At 30.6% G+C, this 16,595-nt stretch overlaps 1 protein-coding gene across 2 annotated transcripts; it reads left to right on the top strand.

Annotated features, from left to right (window-relative positions):
• Positions 1-3,763: 3,763 nt before the first annotated feature.
• On the top strand, positions 3,764-8,081 carry LOC133672615 (uncharacterized). 2 transcript variants are annotated; one of them, XM_062093077.1, is made up of 4 exons: positions 3,764-4,109; positions 4,784-5,771; positions 6,749-7,619; positions 7,743-8,081. In XM_062093077.1, the coding sequence occupies exons 2-4, from the start codon at positions 4,803-4,805 to the stop codon at positions 7,754-7,756; spliced, it is 1,854 nt and encodes a 617-aa protein (XP_061949061.1). In that variant the 5' UTR covers positions 3,764-4,109; positions 4,784-4,802; the 3' UTR covers positions 7,757-8,081. The 2 variants fall into 2 exon arrangements, with proteins under 2 accessions (XP_061949061.1, XP_061949060.1); XM_062093076.1 differs by having other exon boundaries at positions 3,765-4,109; positions 7,710-8,081.
• Positions 8,082-16,595: the final 8,514 nt, after the last annotated feature.

Raw genomic sequence — 16,595 nt, 5'->3', positions numbered from 1 at the left:
ATTGTGTTTTAAATGGTGTTTTATGAAAAAAATTTAAAAATATTTTTATTTAAAATAAATTTGTATGTTTTCAAATTGTTTTAATATATTTTCAAGTAAAAAATATTTTAAAAAACAATGTTTAAAATTTCAAATAACCTTTAATTTCTTTATATATATATATATAATTTTTAAAAAATAAAAAATAAATTATTTTAATAAAAAATCTTAAAAATATATTTTAAAAAATAATCATTAAATTCTCTCAGCAGTCTTAAAGTACAATAGTACACTTTGAACGTCATAGTGCTCAGTAGTCATTAAGGCCATGTTTGTTTCCCGGAATTCACTTTCCGGGAAATCACTTTCCAAACTTTCCTGTGTTTGTTTGCCATTAGAAAAGTTGGTCAACGGAAAACACTTTCCGGTCAACGGAAAACACTTTCCAGTTAAAGAAAAATTTGGTTTGGTTTTCAGGAAAGTGTTTTTCTTTTTGGCTGTGTTTGTTTTCTGGAAAGCAGGAAACCACTTTCCGGACTTTCCTATGTTTGTTTGCCATTAGAAAAGTTGGTCAACGGAAAACATTTTCCAATCAAAGAAAAATTTGGCTTGGTTTTCAGGAAAATGTTTTCCTGGAAAATTTGGGCGAAAAACACTTTTCAGAAGTTGTGAAAAATTTTAAAATGTCACTATTTGATGATTATATCAAATTTGATCCTCAAACTTTTGATTGCTATATATAATTTGTTTTGAATATTTATTTTTGAATTCCATCTCTTAAAATTTAATTTTTATATTAATTTTGGTCCTTATTTTTATAATTGATATTTGCTTTTTTCTTATTATTTTTTTATTGAAATTTTTTATCTATCAAATTTGGTCCTCATTCTTTTGATTGTTACTTATTTTATTTAAAATAATTTATGAAATGTTAATTATTATTATTTTAATTTCTTCACCTTTTATTTTTTTTAATTTTTTAGATTTGATCTCTATTATTTTGATTATTATTTATTTTATTTTAGATAATTTATGAAATTATATTTTTTTCAATTTCATTCTCATTCAACTTTTTAATTTGTAAGATTTGTTCCTCATTATTTTAATAAACTTGAGAAAAATAAAACATTAATAAGTTATTTTCCAGCTCATTTTTCATGACATAACCAAACACTGGAAAATGTTTTCCAACTTATTTTCCATTATACTACCAAACATTGGAAAATACTTTCCCGGAATTTACTTTCCCCGGAATTCACTTTCCAAAAAAAAATTACTTTCCAGCAAAAAAACAGAGCCTAATATATTGTCGGAAAATCTTTACCCTTAGAAGGAAAGGGTCTTCCTCGCAAATTGGGCGAGCCATTTTACTTTGTTCCAAAAATAGTAATAACAATAATAAAACAGGAAATACTAATAACAAGAATGAAGAAAATAATTTATTTTTTTATTTATGAATCCTCCCTTCTATCTTTCTTTCATTACACAATTTTGTCTATGGACATTATCATGCTAACTTTATAATCTCAATAATTATAGCTTAGCATATATTAATAATTCAAATCTCAAGAAGAAAAAATTTTGAAGCCTCCAAAATTTTTAGTAATTAGTTGCTTTGGAAGCACATGCATTTTCTTCTCTCTTTTTTTTTATAAGACTTACAAAATCATTAATTAAAAAAGAAAATTAAAGAAGACGGTATTTGTTTTTACAGTGGAATTGATATTTAAAAAAATTAAATATTTTGTTTTTTTAAAATTAAATTTTTTGATATTTTTAAATCATTTTAATGTGCTGATATTAAAATTAAATTTTAAAAAATAAAAAGATATTATTTATATATATTTTTAAAAAACTATTTTGAAAAACAACCACTACATATAATGCAAAGCATCACTAAAATCATACATGCGGCAAAGCTCGTTTGGTATTATTGTAATGTTATTTTTTAAAGTATTTTTTATTTAAAAATATATTAAAATAATATTTTTTTTATTTTTAAAAAAATATTTGTAATATCAGCATATTAAAATAATATATAAAAATTTAAAAATTAATTTTTTTTTTTAAAAAAACCTTTTAAAACAAAAAAAATGCCTTGTATAATAAAGTAAAAGGAGATGGAGAGGGGCATTTGTGGCATTTCAAGTTTCTGCAATTCAAAAACGGTAAAGAAGGAAGGACTAAACAGAAGACGAGAAAGGCAGGCGTCAATGGGACCCAAAAACAAGAAAACACAAAGGCAACGGTGTTATAGTGGTGCAATTATGCCTGCCCCATCCTCCACACCTTTGCATTTCAGTGCCCACATCTCCACGCGCCGTCTCTCCCACTTTCCCACCCTTTCAATTTTAAAACGTTGCAAGTATATTTTTATTTGGCTTTGTTTGATAACATAGTTTCATGCATAGTTTTCAAACCCGATATGATTGTTGACTTGATTTAACAATCGAGTCATAATTCAGATAAATTAATTCAAAAAAAAATTTTAAACTCAAAGTAGAATAAACAAATTCAAATGAACAAAAACACAAACACAGTTAACTAAAATGAAATACAATTAACGAACAACCAGCTTGAATTCAGGATTGCAGAAGCAGCAGAACAAACACACAAACACAATTGCACTACTAAGTCATCTTCTTTATCATACAATTCAAACGAACATAAAGAAGATAAATGAGACAGTTAATTAAAATGAAACTTACAAAGAAATAAATCAAGAAAAATTAATCCTTTATTCAGTTGCAAAAATAACAATAAGAAAAGAAAAGAACGGTCAAGTTGCATAAAAGAAAAGAACAGAGAAAGTGAGAAACATACATGTGGGTGTGAGAATAGAAAAGAATCGATGTCACTGTTATAGTAAAGAGCTGCAAGTTCAAAACAAATAGCGATCAAGGATTTGAAACAGTGGCACAGAAGAAAGAAAATAGAGAGCGAAAAAAGAAAGAAACAAGTAACAACAGCTCATCTAACCTTATTCGCAGATTTGAAACAGCGATAAAGGATTTAAGAGTTTTCCGCTCCTCTGCCCTTCTTCGCGACTGAAATGGGTTTGAAGATTTCTTTAATTAGGTTTGAAATTAATTAAGTCTTCTGCAGTGCTCGTTCAATTAACAATTCTTCTCTTTTTGACCATTTAACTGTAAAAAGCCAAAACAACGTCGTTTCGGTCATATATATATAAAATAAGGTCGGGTCTCGGCCGAGTTTACCCGGGTCTATCTGCCGGGTCGGCCGAGTCTCACCAGGCCAATTCCCAAGTTGTTTTTTACTTAGACCCGGCCCCAGGCCCGGGTCGACCGGGTCTCACCAGGCCAATTCCCAAGTTGTTTTTTACTTAGACCTGGCCCCAGGCCCAGGCCGGTCAAGTCCCGGGTAGACCCACTAGGTCGGGCCGGGTTTCAAAACTATGGTTTCAAGCATCATCAATCTTCTCTTGAACTCAATTTTAATAAAAATCCATTCAATTCAAGCTTTATTTAGTCTGGTATTAAAACATAAAATACTAGCAATTTTTTAATTGCAAGATTAATGTAATTTTTATTATATTTAAAATACAAACTTAAAAAACATTACTTGATTGTGATATTATACTCTTGCCTGGATTTAGAAAAAAAAAAAAGTAGATTTAGTGCTGACTCAAATATATGGAAGGATTAAAACAAAATATATGAGTACGTGGAGATTCATGCGAGTGGGGGAGCAAAGAAATGTATATTTGGAAAGAATGGATTTTATTTTATTTGATATTCGCTATTGCATTAAAACAGTACTCCCGCTGGTAGTACTAGAGAGAGTGAGAGAGATTGTGCTGTTTTCATTACAAGAAGAAGATCCTTCTCTCTCCGCTGTCAGAATCAAACACTTCCAAAAACACCGTCCCCGTTTCCTTAAACTACACTTCCCTCCATCCCTCTCTCCCCCTCTCTCTCTCTCTCTTTCTCTCTCTCAGTTTCTCATTCTGTGGCAAGAGTAAACACAAAACAAAAAGCATGTCTTAGTTATCTGCTTTTTCAAACAATACACTAGAAAAACACTTTTTTCTTCTTTTTGGCTTGCAATTTCACTGTTAGCTGATTGCTGTTCTTCTCTTTGCTTCTCTCTTTAAGGAACCCTCCTCAAAGGTATGCCATTTTCTATTACTGTGTGTGTGTTTTGTGCGGTGGGGGACTCATTTGTGGTATCTATCTATGTCTCTGTGATTGGGACATTATTTGGGTTTGGATCTTATTTAAAAACTTGGGTTTTGCTTTTTTGGCGTATATGTTGAATTTTGCGTGTTAAAGTTCGGTTCTTGTAGATCCAATTGTTTTTAGGTTGTGCATGTGCTTTATGTGAAAAAGATCGTCATGTTTGTGTTTTCTTATGCAAAGAGCTAACAAAGGAAGGCTCAGAATGAGAACTTGAATAAGAAATAGAAATTCGTTTAAAAAGAGAGAGAGAGAGCCGGGGGGGGGGGGGGGTTGATTTAGCTGCCCGCTAGCCATTTTCATTACCGTGGTGGAACTGATATTTTGAATGTCGGGGTTGGAGTGAACTTGGATGTGATGGCAAAGATCCTAGTTGCTTCAGTAGATTTTTGTGTTAGTTCTATTTATAACCATTTTTATTTTGGCTAGCAATCCCTGTGCATACACGTTAGATGAAACTCTCTTAGGAAAACTGGAAGTGACGATCCTCTTCCTATTTGAAATTTCATGAACTATTGTGAATCATTATTGGAAGTTATGCATGCTGAATGTATTTGTTTGGATCACCATGGTCAATGACTAATTCACTTGGCTGTTTATGAATTCAGAGTAGTTGACTGTCTGAAAATGGATAAAGTTTCTCCCGACTGCCCATATCCAGGATGCTTCTTTTGTGTCATGAAGGAAGGAAATCCAAGTAAGCGAAGAGCAAGTATACTGAAATTCTTTAGAGAACTTCCTTCACAGGATGATGATGGCCAGGTTCTCCCGATCAGTGGACTGTGGAACACTGCTATGGCACATCCAAATGACCCCGAGTTCATTGAATTGGGAATATTTGAATGTATGGCTGCTCTTATATGGAAGGGCTTAAAGAATCGCCGCTGGCTTTCTCATGACCAAAACGTATATATTCCTTACTATGCAGCTCATATTATTGGATCCTACACTATGAACATGGAAGAGTTTGCAGAAAGTGCGGTCCATGCTGGCGTAATTGCTCCCTTGGTTGAGCTTTTGAGGGGGAGATTGACATGGGTTGAACAAAGAGTGGCAGTACGAGCACTGGGGCACTTGGCCACATACACCAGCACTTTTCCTGCTGTGGCAAGTCATGGCGAAATCCTTGAACTCTCCATCCAACTAGCAATCAGTTCACTCGAAATAGTTTACTCACATTTTTACCAATATGTTGATAGAAGAATTAGTTATCATTGCGATTTGCTTACCCGCGGCATGGGCGGTGTTGAAATGGAGTCCAGGAAAGCAGAGGAATGGGCTAGTCAGTTACAGTGCTGGTCACTTCAACTCATTAATTGCTTTGCTTTCAAGCCCGAATTTCTTCCTACCATATGCAAGCCTGAATTCTTGGTAAAACTGCCAGGCATGTGGGGTGGGCTTGTTAATGAGAATTCCCCTGCTGGTATTGGTTTATTAAGAACAATTTGTCATCATAAGCTTGGTAGGGGACCTGTTGCTAGCTGTCCTGGTATTATTGAGGCATTGTGTAATATAGCTAGGTCATCAGATGACTGGCAGTATATGGCTATAGACTGTCTTCTTTGGTTGATCCAAGATCCAAGTACATGCCATAAGGTAAATTGAATATCTATTAATTTATTTTTGACTTTGGTGCTGCATGAGATGTTCTTTTCTTTTTCTATTAAAATATTATTTGTGCATTGAAAGTGCATTCATGGACTAGGGTGACTTGACATCTTGTATTTAAGATTTCTCTAGGATGAATAATTACATCCTTGGTCTGCACATGCTTTTTTAGTTAGTTCTGTTTGCACAACATTTTTTCAGCATCTTTGAAGATTGTTATAATCTTGTTGGAGACCCTGACAAAGATGTTTTACTGCTTTGTTTGAAATATATGGATAAATTGGGATGGTTAAGTTTTTGAAGAGGAGTCGTCTTCCTCTCTTGGGCTATTAGCTGCATATTTGCGCATATTTATTTTTACATAATCAATATAGCCGACCCAACTATTTGGGATTGAGGGTTGTTATTGTTGTTGTTGTTGTTGTTTGAATATTCTACAGCTCCCTGTCCTTTTCTCTCTGTGGATTTCATTGATTCTTGAAATCTTCAGTTTTGACTCTTTTCCCTTGTTGGGGTTTCTCCTACTGCTTATCCAGTTCTTGGATTGTGTTCCTTTGCATCTGTAATGAATTTTCTTTATCAAAGGAAAACAAAACTGAAAAGAAAATAATTTCTTTCATCAATTTATTGACTTGGGAACATGTCCACAGAGCTTTTCTGATTTTTTAAGTTCTGTAATCAGACTTGCTGCGTAAATGTGAAGTATAACAATGTGCTGTAAATATTAATGCATGTTCCTATTTGCTTTGTTTATATGGATTTTTTTAATGAAAATCTCACGATGTTTTCTCTTAATGTAAATCTACCAATCATCCAGCTTAAATTGTTGTGTAGAAATACATTTCAAATATGTGATACAAAGTCTCTGTTGTCCTATATACTTACCTCTTTTGTTGCAATGGGTGTTATATTTGTAAATACAATGTGTGCTATTTCTTGCTCAATTCTTCTTGACCTGTTAATAGGTCATTGATAAGGCAGTACCTGCACTTGTAGACCTCGCAGAGATTACAAATCTGGGTGATCACAAAAAGCTTGGGGACACCATTGTTAATGTTCTTCAGGAGTGTTTGCAATCACAAGGGACAGGGCGTAACACTATCAGCAACCGTGAAAGGGAACTGATTGAGGAACTATTGAATTCCAAACAAAGATTGAAATGGGAAAAGAACATGCCCAAAGAGGATCTTCATATTAAGCAGGCAGCTGCACTGGTGGTCAAGCTTGAAGGAAATTCCCTTTTCTCATCAGGAAACATAGCTGGAGCTGCATCAAAATATTCGGAAGCTTTGTCATTGTGTCCAATGAGATCCAAAAAAGAGAGAGTTGTTCTGTACAGTAATCGAGCTCAGTGTTATCTTCTGTTACAACAGCCATTGGCAGCAATTAGTGATGCTACACATGCAGTGTGTCTTCACAACCCTCCTAACTGTCATGCCAAAAGCCTTTGGAGACGAGCTCAGGCTTATGACATGCTTGGCTTAGCTAAAGAGAGCTTGTTAGATGCCATTCTGTTCATTAACGAATGCTCTCAGACAAATGATCCTGACCTCTCTTTGAGGCAAAACAAAGTTCCTGACTATGCTGAGCGACTAGTCAAAAAGCAGATGCGTGCAGCTTGGTTATTTAGAGAGGCAGCCATCAAACATGGAGGTGTCCATGGTGAGGGTGACGTTGGTGACATCTATGGCCAGGAAAGTGATGGTTCAGAATGGGAAACAGCAAGTGAAAGTGACATGGGAAATGATGGGAGGGTTGAAATGGGTGACGATGATGATAGTGAATGGAAGAATGAAGATGGGAGGAAAGATAAATATGATAAAACAACATTAAAAGGTACAATGTTATATTTCTAGTAAATTCCTGGTGTGGTTTATAATGAATTTGAATACATGTGTTCATTATTCAGCACCTGTTTTGATACAGATATAAAGCATGGGTACAATTTGCATCTTGCAGAAGATGAATCTTGAATTCAGGCCAGCAGGTGATCATTCAAATGCTGACATAAATACCAGCAGCAATGGAGAGGCGCCATCAAAACGATCAACAAATCCTGCATGGTCTCATGAGATGCAAGTACAATAGAAATATGTGATTGGCCATCGTGTCTAGAAACAAACTTGTTCTCTAAGTTCTGTTTGTTTCTTTAATTTTTGTTCCCCGATTCTTTTTTATTTCAACTGTAGAAATTGAACGCAAAGGTTTTGAGTGTAGAGCACAATTATAGTCTAGAGAATGTGAAGCTTTTAGTGCTTTTAAGGAGGCTTGTGTATATAAACCCTCCTTTACTATCAATTCTTTGTTCTCGAGTGATTATTAGCTGATTATTAGCTCTTTACTTCGTTGCTTTGGTGTCGTTTTCAAGCGTGATCAACTAGAGTTTCCCATCTTGAACATGCTGGCAAAACTTTACATGCGGCCACGCGGTGGAGGTGGAGGGGATTGTGGTGGTGGCGGCGGCTGCTACCTTGTTATGTCTCCCAACTTTGGCACCATATTTTGTTTTTTGAAATGGAATCCAGTTTTTATCTTTACTCGTATGTTTGCTGCATGGGTTATCAAACTTGGCTTGTGCGGTAGATTTAGTTAGGGTATAAGTTTTTAGTTAAGTTGTAAGTTGAAGTTGAACTAGAAAAATTGAGGCTTTAAGGTGAGTTAGAAAAAACATTCATCTTGTAAAACATGGATGATCTAGTTGGATTTTTAGTGATTTTGATTTGGTTGATCTGACTAAATTTTTTAAAAAAAAAACAAAAAAAACAAAATGATATTATTTTAATAAAATTAATTAATTCTTTTAATTTGAATTAACTTGGTTCCTTGTAAGTTGACATAATGCTCAACTATCTAAATTTCTTTGGAGTCAGTATCTAACTTGAGTCTATGGTTTTTACAAAGTTGATAGCCTGGAAAGAGGTCCAAAAGCACAAAGTCAACCCTAAATTATGAAACTCGTGAAGAGAATTTGCACTGAAGGTGGGTCTTCGAAGCCCAATCAGACTAAATTAATTTGTTATCATTAAATAAATTGATAGTTCTTTCATCATGTATTTTTTTCTAAAATATATTTAAAAAACAAAAAAATATAAAAATGGGGCTATCGGATAACCATTGCAACTCAATCATTGTATCTCGTGTTTGAAAATATGATATTTTTTATTTAAAAAAATTATTTTTAACATTAATATATTAAAATTATTAAAAATATTAAAAAATATATTAATTTAAAATAAAATTATTTTAAAAATACTTTCAAAACACAAAAACAAACCTCCTTTATACAGCAGTACAGAGATAAACACGAGGAGACAAAATTCAGCTGTCACAAGAAATAATACCAGCAGATTCTTCCACAGGAATTATTGCGAGGGACATGTTATCGTTGTATGGACCCAGCAACAAATAAAGTTACAGCTACTGTAATTCTTCGAAAACCCCTGCATTATCAAAGCATGATGTGTCAAAAATCTTCGAGCCACCTACTCCCTGCTTTCATAATGTACGAGTCTTCAAGGCATATCTTGTTAAAAATATATTTAGGGGAAAAAAAGAAAATCTTGTTAAATATTATTATACATTTTTTTTAAAAAATCCAACCGGTCATTTGATTTGGTTGTCTAAAAAATATATATACAGGTATTGAGATTTATTTGTTTTACCTCTGTTTTTATTTTCTTAAGTTTGTCGACGAAAATGAGTTTTACAACTAATAATATTGTTGATTTCATTCGATTTATTTTTTAAATTTAAAAAATTAGCAAAACTTGTAAGATTTGTTTTGGGTTTTTTTTTATAGTCAATTTCAATTATTAATTTGTACAATCCAAATCCAAAACATGGTAAATTAAAAATTTAAATTAATTAATTTTTCAAATTTAAACCAAATTCATTTTAAACTGACTTTCGTAATAGGAGATCGATAGTGGTTGATTTATGAGGATTTGAGGTGTTGTATTCGGTAGGAAGATGAAAAAAAATAGCTTGGGGTTGTGTTGTTGGGTTTTGTGGAGGGAGATTGACAAGGAAGAGGACGATCAAGGTGGTGACTCAGTGATAAAAACTTGGAACTAAGAGATTTGCTCATATGATGACCACTAGAAGTTTACATAGTCGTTAACTTCAAAGCTCGTGGGATTTGTCGAAGTACGCGTAAGCTGTGCCGGATATCCATGTTAATCTAGAGAGAGAGAGAGACATAAGATAAGGAAATCGAGAGGGGCACCTTTGAATTACTTGGGAGTTAGGGTATGTGTTAATAAGATTTTATTCTAGTTGAATTTATTCGGTTGGACTCAATTAATTAATACTTTCATATTTTTAAAATCGAAACCAAATCACATAGGTTTTCTTTAGTTTGAATTGATTCATCTTGCGTAAGGAATTATGTAAAGCTTACCAAAATGTCAATGCGAACAAGTGACTTCAAAGGCAATCCAATTATTCATATCAATGACTTGGAGTTGTTCAGAGTCCCAACTCCTAACCACACTAATGCTCTTCGGTACGTCTCTCTGCTTTTATTAAATGATGGTGGTCTTCAGAGTCCGATGGTTGTTCTAAAAATGCAAATTTCTTTTTCGTATAGAATAAAAGGATTTCTATTAAATTACGGTTGATTGATGTGAATGGAATATTTCACTTTCATGAGTGAATTTACCTTTATAATTAAGTGAGATCCTAATACGTAATTCATTATTGTTAAATACGAATTTAAAATATTTCATTTGCACGTATTAATGTTTGCCCATATAAACTATGCTAGAAAAATAAAAATATAAAGGTCAAAGAATCATTTTAATCTAATAATTTAAGTTATTAAATAAAATTTTATAATATAATTTATATTATTCTCTAACACACATTTTATAGTAAAAGCTCTTTAAACTTGAAATTTGCATAAATTTATATTATCTTATTTTTAATTTTTTTATCAAATAAATAAAAATAGTGATATTCGAACTCATAATTACTTAGTCATTGAGGCTCTAATATTTTGTAAAAAAAATATTTAAACTCAATAACTTAAACTGTTATGTAAAGTCTCGTAATGTAATTTATATTATTTTTTAATAATAAAATAATGATAAATAAATTAATTGTCAAAACTATCGGTTGTTTAAAGTATTTCTTAAATAATAAATAACTTTATATGTATATATATACACACACACATAACTTTTAATTTAAGAAAGCATTCACATTATAATTTCTGAGAGGTGGCTCGATCATTGTTTAATATTTATTTAATGACTCGTCTTTAGATTTATATAATTCATAACAAAAAATCATCTCTCTCAGAAAAGTTAACCATTGATTAAAAGATGGTTTTTATTAGTTTCTTTAAGTCAACGTCTTTTTTAGAAAAAAAATCTTGATGAAGACGCAAATTGATTAAAAAATATCTCACCCATTAACTAAAAGAAATTAATTTCCTTTATAAACACAGTAAACATACATTTGATTACGGAAAAAAACATCATCTACTGTTCATAGATCCCATCGTTTACCGCGTTCCAAACTTAGAGTATGTTTGGTATTGCAGTAGCTGTTGTGGTTATGGTTTAAAAAAAGTTGTTTTATAAAAAGTACTTTTAGTTAAGGTTGGTTTGAAAAAATAGATGTTTGGTTAAAACTGTGTTTGAAATTGAGGTTTAAGAAAAAGTAGTTTAATGTGTTTGGTTAAGAATGTTTTTGAAATCGAGGTTATAAAATAATTTTTTTAAAAATATATTAATATTGATGGTTTTAAATTTAAATATTGTAAAATTAATTACTCTTATTACATCATGAAAAAAATAATACTTTATATAAAATATTTTTTATTATTCCATTAAACTATTTATAATTCCATTACGTCCAAAATTCATCCGATAAGAACTACAGTTTTCATAACTTTTTGAGCGTGTTATAAAATTAGATAAAATATTATCAAATATAAAATTGATATTACTGTACGCGTAAATTTAATTCACTCTATACTAGTTTTTCGAGAAAAAAATATTGTTTACATCGCGAATGAATTTAATTCTTTAAACTAGTTTTTTTATAAAAAAAAATTAATACAATTAACACACTATATATATATAAAAAAAAAAAACCGCGAACAGTGCAAGTGAATTGCAATGTTCACGTGAACAATGCAACTTGCACTGTTCGCGTGAACAGTGCAATTCACTCGTTAACAGCAGTGAATTGCACTGTCCGCAGGTTTCTACAGTGCATGCAAAGCAGGTTTTCGTTGCTTTTTCTTTTCAGCGTTTTAAACGCAAAAAACATGTGAACCCCATACACAGTAAAGTAAGTTTTGTTATTACCAAACGGCTGCGGACTGCGTTTTAAATAAAATATAGCCGCAGCCACGTAGACAAACAGCCTCTAAGTAATCACGTAGCAGTGGAAGGCTGCTTTTGTTTCAACAGTAAACAATGGCCAACACATATTTACGCACTGTTCATGCTAATAATTAGCATGAACAGTGTATGCATATTACACTGTTCACGTGAACAGTGTATGCATGTTACACTGTTGACTGTAGCCGGCTATACTGTTCCGATCGGATCGATCCCGGTTCAAAGCTTAAAATGCATTGAACCAGGTCCGACTAAGTAAAATAAAAATTATTTTTAATTTTGTAATTGTTTTTATTCGAAAAACTAATGTTTAACATTATTCAATGATACTACATAAATTAGACAGAGATCGCTGGATGATGTAGCATTTGCAGAATTTGATCGGAATCTCAATTTTGTTCTTGATTATATTTTACCTGATGTTATTGCGTGCTTAAAAAACCACAAAAACTGTAGTCCTTATCGGATGTATTTCATACGTGATGGAATTGTATATATTTTAATGGAACAATAAAAAATATTTTATTTAAAGTATTATTTATTTCGTGATGTAATAATAATAGTTAAATCTATACATATTTTTTAAAATTATCTTATAACCTCAATTTCAAAAGCATTTTTAACCAAACACATTAAACTATTTTTTCTTTAACCTCAATTTTAACCATAGTTTTAACCAAACACCTATTTTTTCAAACCAACTTCAACTAAAAGTAATTTTTATAAAATAATTTTTTCATACCACAACCACAACAACTAGCACAATACCAAAAACACACATTCTACCTACTACACTACTATACAAGACAACGCCCACGACGTCAAGGATGTAGATCTTCTATTTAAGGATGTATTAGAATTTTAGAAGGACCTGGAACTTGTATTGTCAGAACCAGACCGATCGATTCAACTAATGATTTGAACTCTAGACTGGTTCGGTTTGAGGGCTCTGTGATAACATTTGTTTTTTTTCAACCATATAAAAAAATTATGTAGCTAGTCAAATAATTTCTGTTTTTTTTATATTAAATCTCATATATAATTATATTTCAAAATTTATTTTTGTATAATCTAAAATAAATTATTTTTTGTTAATGAAGACATGTTTTCTATTTATTTTTCATATAAAAATACATTTTAAAATAATTTTAACTAAACAAATATTATTTTAAATTTATTTTTTAAAAATCTCGGCATAAAAAATTACTACCACAATCTCAAATATAAATTACACTCCATGCAATTGATTTGGATTGAATAAATAAAAGAACCAGTGACAAGTTTTTACTAACTACTACTATTATTTAAGGTAAGGCCCACAAAGGCAGTGATATTAACAAAATCTAAAGCAGGTGAGTTAAATATCGTAGCTTTTTTTCAACTATTTATCTTTCACAATTTTAGTGATCTTTTTAAAAAGAATTAATTTAATTCTTAATTTTTTATTTTGAATGATTGGGCTATTCCGGGTTAGCTCTTAATTGCATGTTTTTTTAGAATGATTGGATAAATTAGAAGAAAAATATCTAAAGTTAATAAAACAAGTAAAATATATGGCAGTTTTAAATTTTATGTTGAAATTTCATTTTAGCCAACCATTATTTTTAGCTATAAGGTAATTGGTACTTTAATTTTTTAAAATTTAATTTTGATACCAAAATTTATTTCCTTTATTTTTCAATCATTTTTTGTTAAAAAGAATAGAGGATCATTAAATTCTAACGTAGAGAGAAAGTTATTGTTAGAATAACTTTCACAATTTGTTATTGATAATTCATGAAATCCAAATTTTTATTTGTTTTTTATGTTTTTTTTGTTCTTTAATTTTTTTAAAAATATAATTTCATCATTTGTTATCGATAATATCTTTTTTATTTAACTTAAACCTGAAAAAATGCATTTTCACCTTTTTTTTAATTTAAGTTAAACCTATCATGTTTTTTTTTTACTTTTAAAAAATATGTTTTGTATATAAAAAAAGTTATTATACACCTTATTGTCATATAATTAAATGAAAAATAATCTCTTTAATTAAAAAAAATTATGAATCCGATAGCATGCATAACTTTCCTTGCGAGTTTGCTTAGTTGTTTTGAGTTTATTTTATTTTTTTTAATTAAAATTTTTTTTTTTATCGATTTCATCTTTCAACATTAAATTAATATGGAATCAAGCTTTTTAAGGTTTTTTCCAAGATTATTTTCATGAGTTTTGCATGTTAGCGTAATTTAATCCAAGTGAATCAAGTGTTTTTCAATCTCAATGTATAAGAAAAATCTATTTTATTTTTTAGAAAACGCATTATTGGTGCATAAATATTTTTTTGTATTTTAAATTGTTTTTATTACACTACGCGATCTAGCGGGAGCATACTAGTGGATTTTCTACCTTCCATTGATTAGGATTTACCGATCTAGTTAGTGGAATCGAATCGGATCGGTCACTTCAACTAGTAAATTAGAATATATACTGGTGGTCCAGTTCAAGATCTTGACTGTCTATGTAATTGACCTCAAGGGAACCAACAAAAAATTTACTAGCGGGAGCATACTAGTGGATTTTCTACCTTCCATTGATTAGGATTTACCGATCTAGTTAGTGGAATCGAATCGGATCGGTCACTTCAACTAGTAAATTAGAATATATACTGGTGGTCCAGTTCAAGATCTTGACTGTCTATGTAATTGACCTCAAGGGAACCAACAAAAAATTTACTAGCGGGAGCATACTAGTGGATTTTCTACCTTCCATTGATTAGGATTTACCGATCTAGTTAGTGGAATCGAATCGGATCGGTCACTTCAACTAGTAAATTAGAATATATACTGGTGGTCCAGTTCAAGATCTTGACTGTCTATGTAATTGACCTCAAGGGAACCAACAAAAAATTTACTAGCGGGAGCATACTAGTGGATTTTCTACCTTCCATTGATTAGGATTTACCGATCTAGTTAGTGGAATCGAATCGGATCGGTCACTTCAACTAGTAAATTAGAATATATACTGGTGGTCCAGTTCAAGATCTTGACTGTCTATGTAATTGACCTCAAGGGAACCAACAAAAAATTTACTAGCGGGAGCATACTAGTGGATTTTCTACCTTCCATTGATTAGGATTTACCGATCTAGTTAGTGGAATCGAATCGGATCGGTCACTTCAACTAGTAAATTAGAATATATACTGGTGGTCCAGTTCAAGATCTTGACTGTCTATGTAATTGACCTCAAGGGAACCAACAAAAAATTTTCTGAACGACCTTCTTCGGGTTGAATTGAATTGATGTGGGGTGCTAAAATCGGGGATCGAAAGCAGTACAATCTACCGGGCCTCTTGTGCAATAATGTTTTTTTTTAATCTTCTTTTTTTTTTCAATCCTGTTCTTTTGTGAGTTGTTTTAAGTATTTAATGAGTTGGGGTCTTATCTTCGCAAGTTTTATAGATTTATCGGTTTTTAAAACTTGATTGAGGACAATTTAATGAGGATAGTTTGAATTTGTAGTAGAAAGATAATTAAAATAAAATGATCAAAATAAAACACGAAAGTAAATCGCGTGGCCAGTCTTGATTTCGCATAAAAAATAAATTTCTCATGGAGAAAAAGATTAAATGAAAATAAAATTTATGTTCTAAATTTTTCATAAATTTTTTTGGGCTGATTTTATCACATTTATTAATTTATTTTTTTACCTAATTTTAAGATTATAATAGGTTTTTGTTTAAAAGATATTGCTTATAATTAAAAAAAATTCTTCTTGTTAAAACAATTGAGAGAAGCATTAATAAGGAAATGGAATTTAGATTGAAGAGACATATTATTTTTTATTTTTTTTATTGTTGAAAATTTTAACAAACTTTTATTTTAATTAAAAAAATTATTTCATTAAAACAATAAAAAAATACATCAATAATAAAATAGAACCTAAAATAATTTTTTTTTAATTACATTAATTGTCACGGCTTTTTACTCAAAAAAGTGTTCTTGATAAATTATTCCGTTATTTATAAGAAGATTGAGACTTTTTTATAATGATTTTATCAAATGCTTTATGAATAATTATGTATTAGTGTTACATGCTGAATTTTTAAAAATAATTTACTTATTAATATTAAATGAGAATAAAATATTTTTTTATTAATTTTTAATTGTAAATATTTTATATAATTGTTTTTCAAATTTATTGTTTTCATTTTTCTTATATGGTTGCGTAATGATGATCAATTCATAATATTTTTAATTTTTTAATTAAAATTTGTTTTCATAATCATATCCTGCTTTCATTTAAAAAAAATACTCGACATAAAAAATAAGAAAATTTAGTTTTTATTAAAAACATTTGCCCTTTTCTTTTTTATCTCAAATTGTTATATTTTTTTATTACTATTGTTTTTATTGAACAAACCATGCTACTAATAAAAATTATTTTTTGTTGTCAAAACCGAAAAAATTGCATGAATTAG

This window comes from Populus nigra, chromosome 14, assembly GCF_951802175.1.
Source record: "Populus nigra chromosome 14, ddPopNigr1.1, whole genome shotgun sequence".
NCBI lineage: Eukaryota > Viridiplantae > Streptophyta > Magnoliopsida > Malpighiales > Salicaceae > Populus > Populus nigra.
This window is presented reverse-complemented; position numbering and strand designations above follow the sequence as displayed.

Excerpts from the sequence above, each read along its gene's own strand:
- LOC133672615 (XM_062093076.1), top strand. The coding sequence starts at position 4,803 with ATGGATAAAGTTTCTCCCGACTGCCCATATCCAGGATGCTTCTTTTGT. Across the intron at positions 5,772-6,748 it reads ATCCAAGTACATGCCATAAG|GTCATTGATAAGGCAGTACC; the intron begins GTAAATTGAATA and ends ACCTGTTAATAG. Across the intron at positions 7,620-7,709 it reads TGATAAAACAACATTAAAAG|ATATAAAGCATGGGTACAAT; the intron begins GTACAATGTTAT and ends GTTTTGATACAG.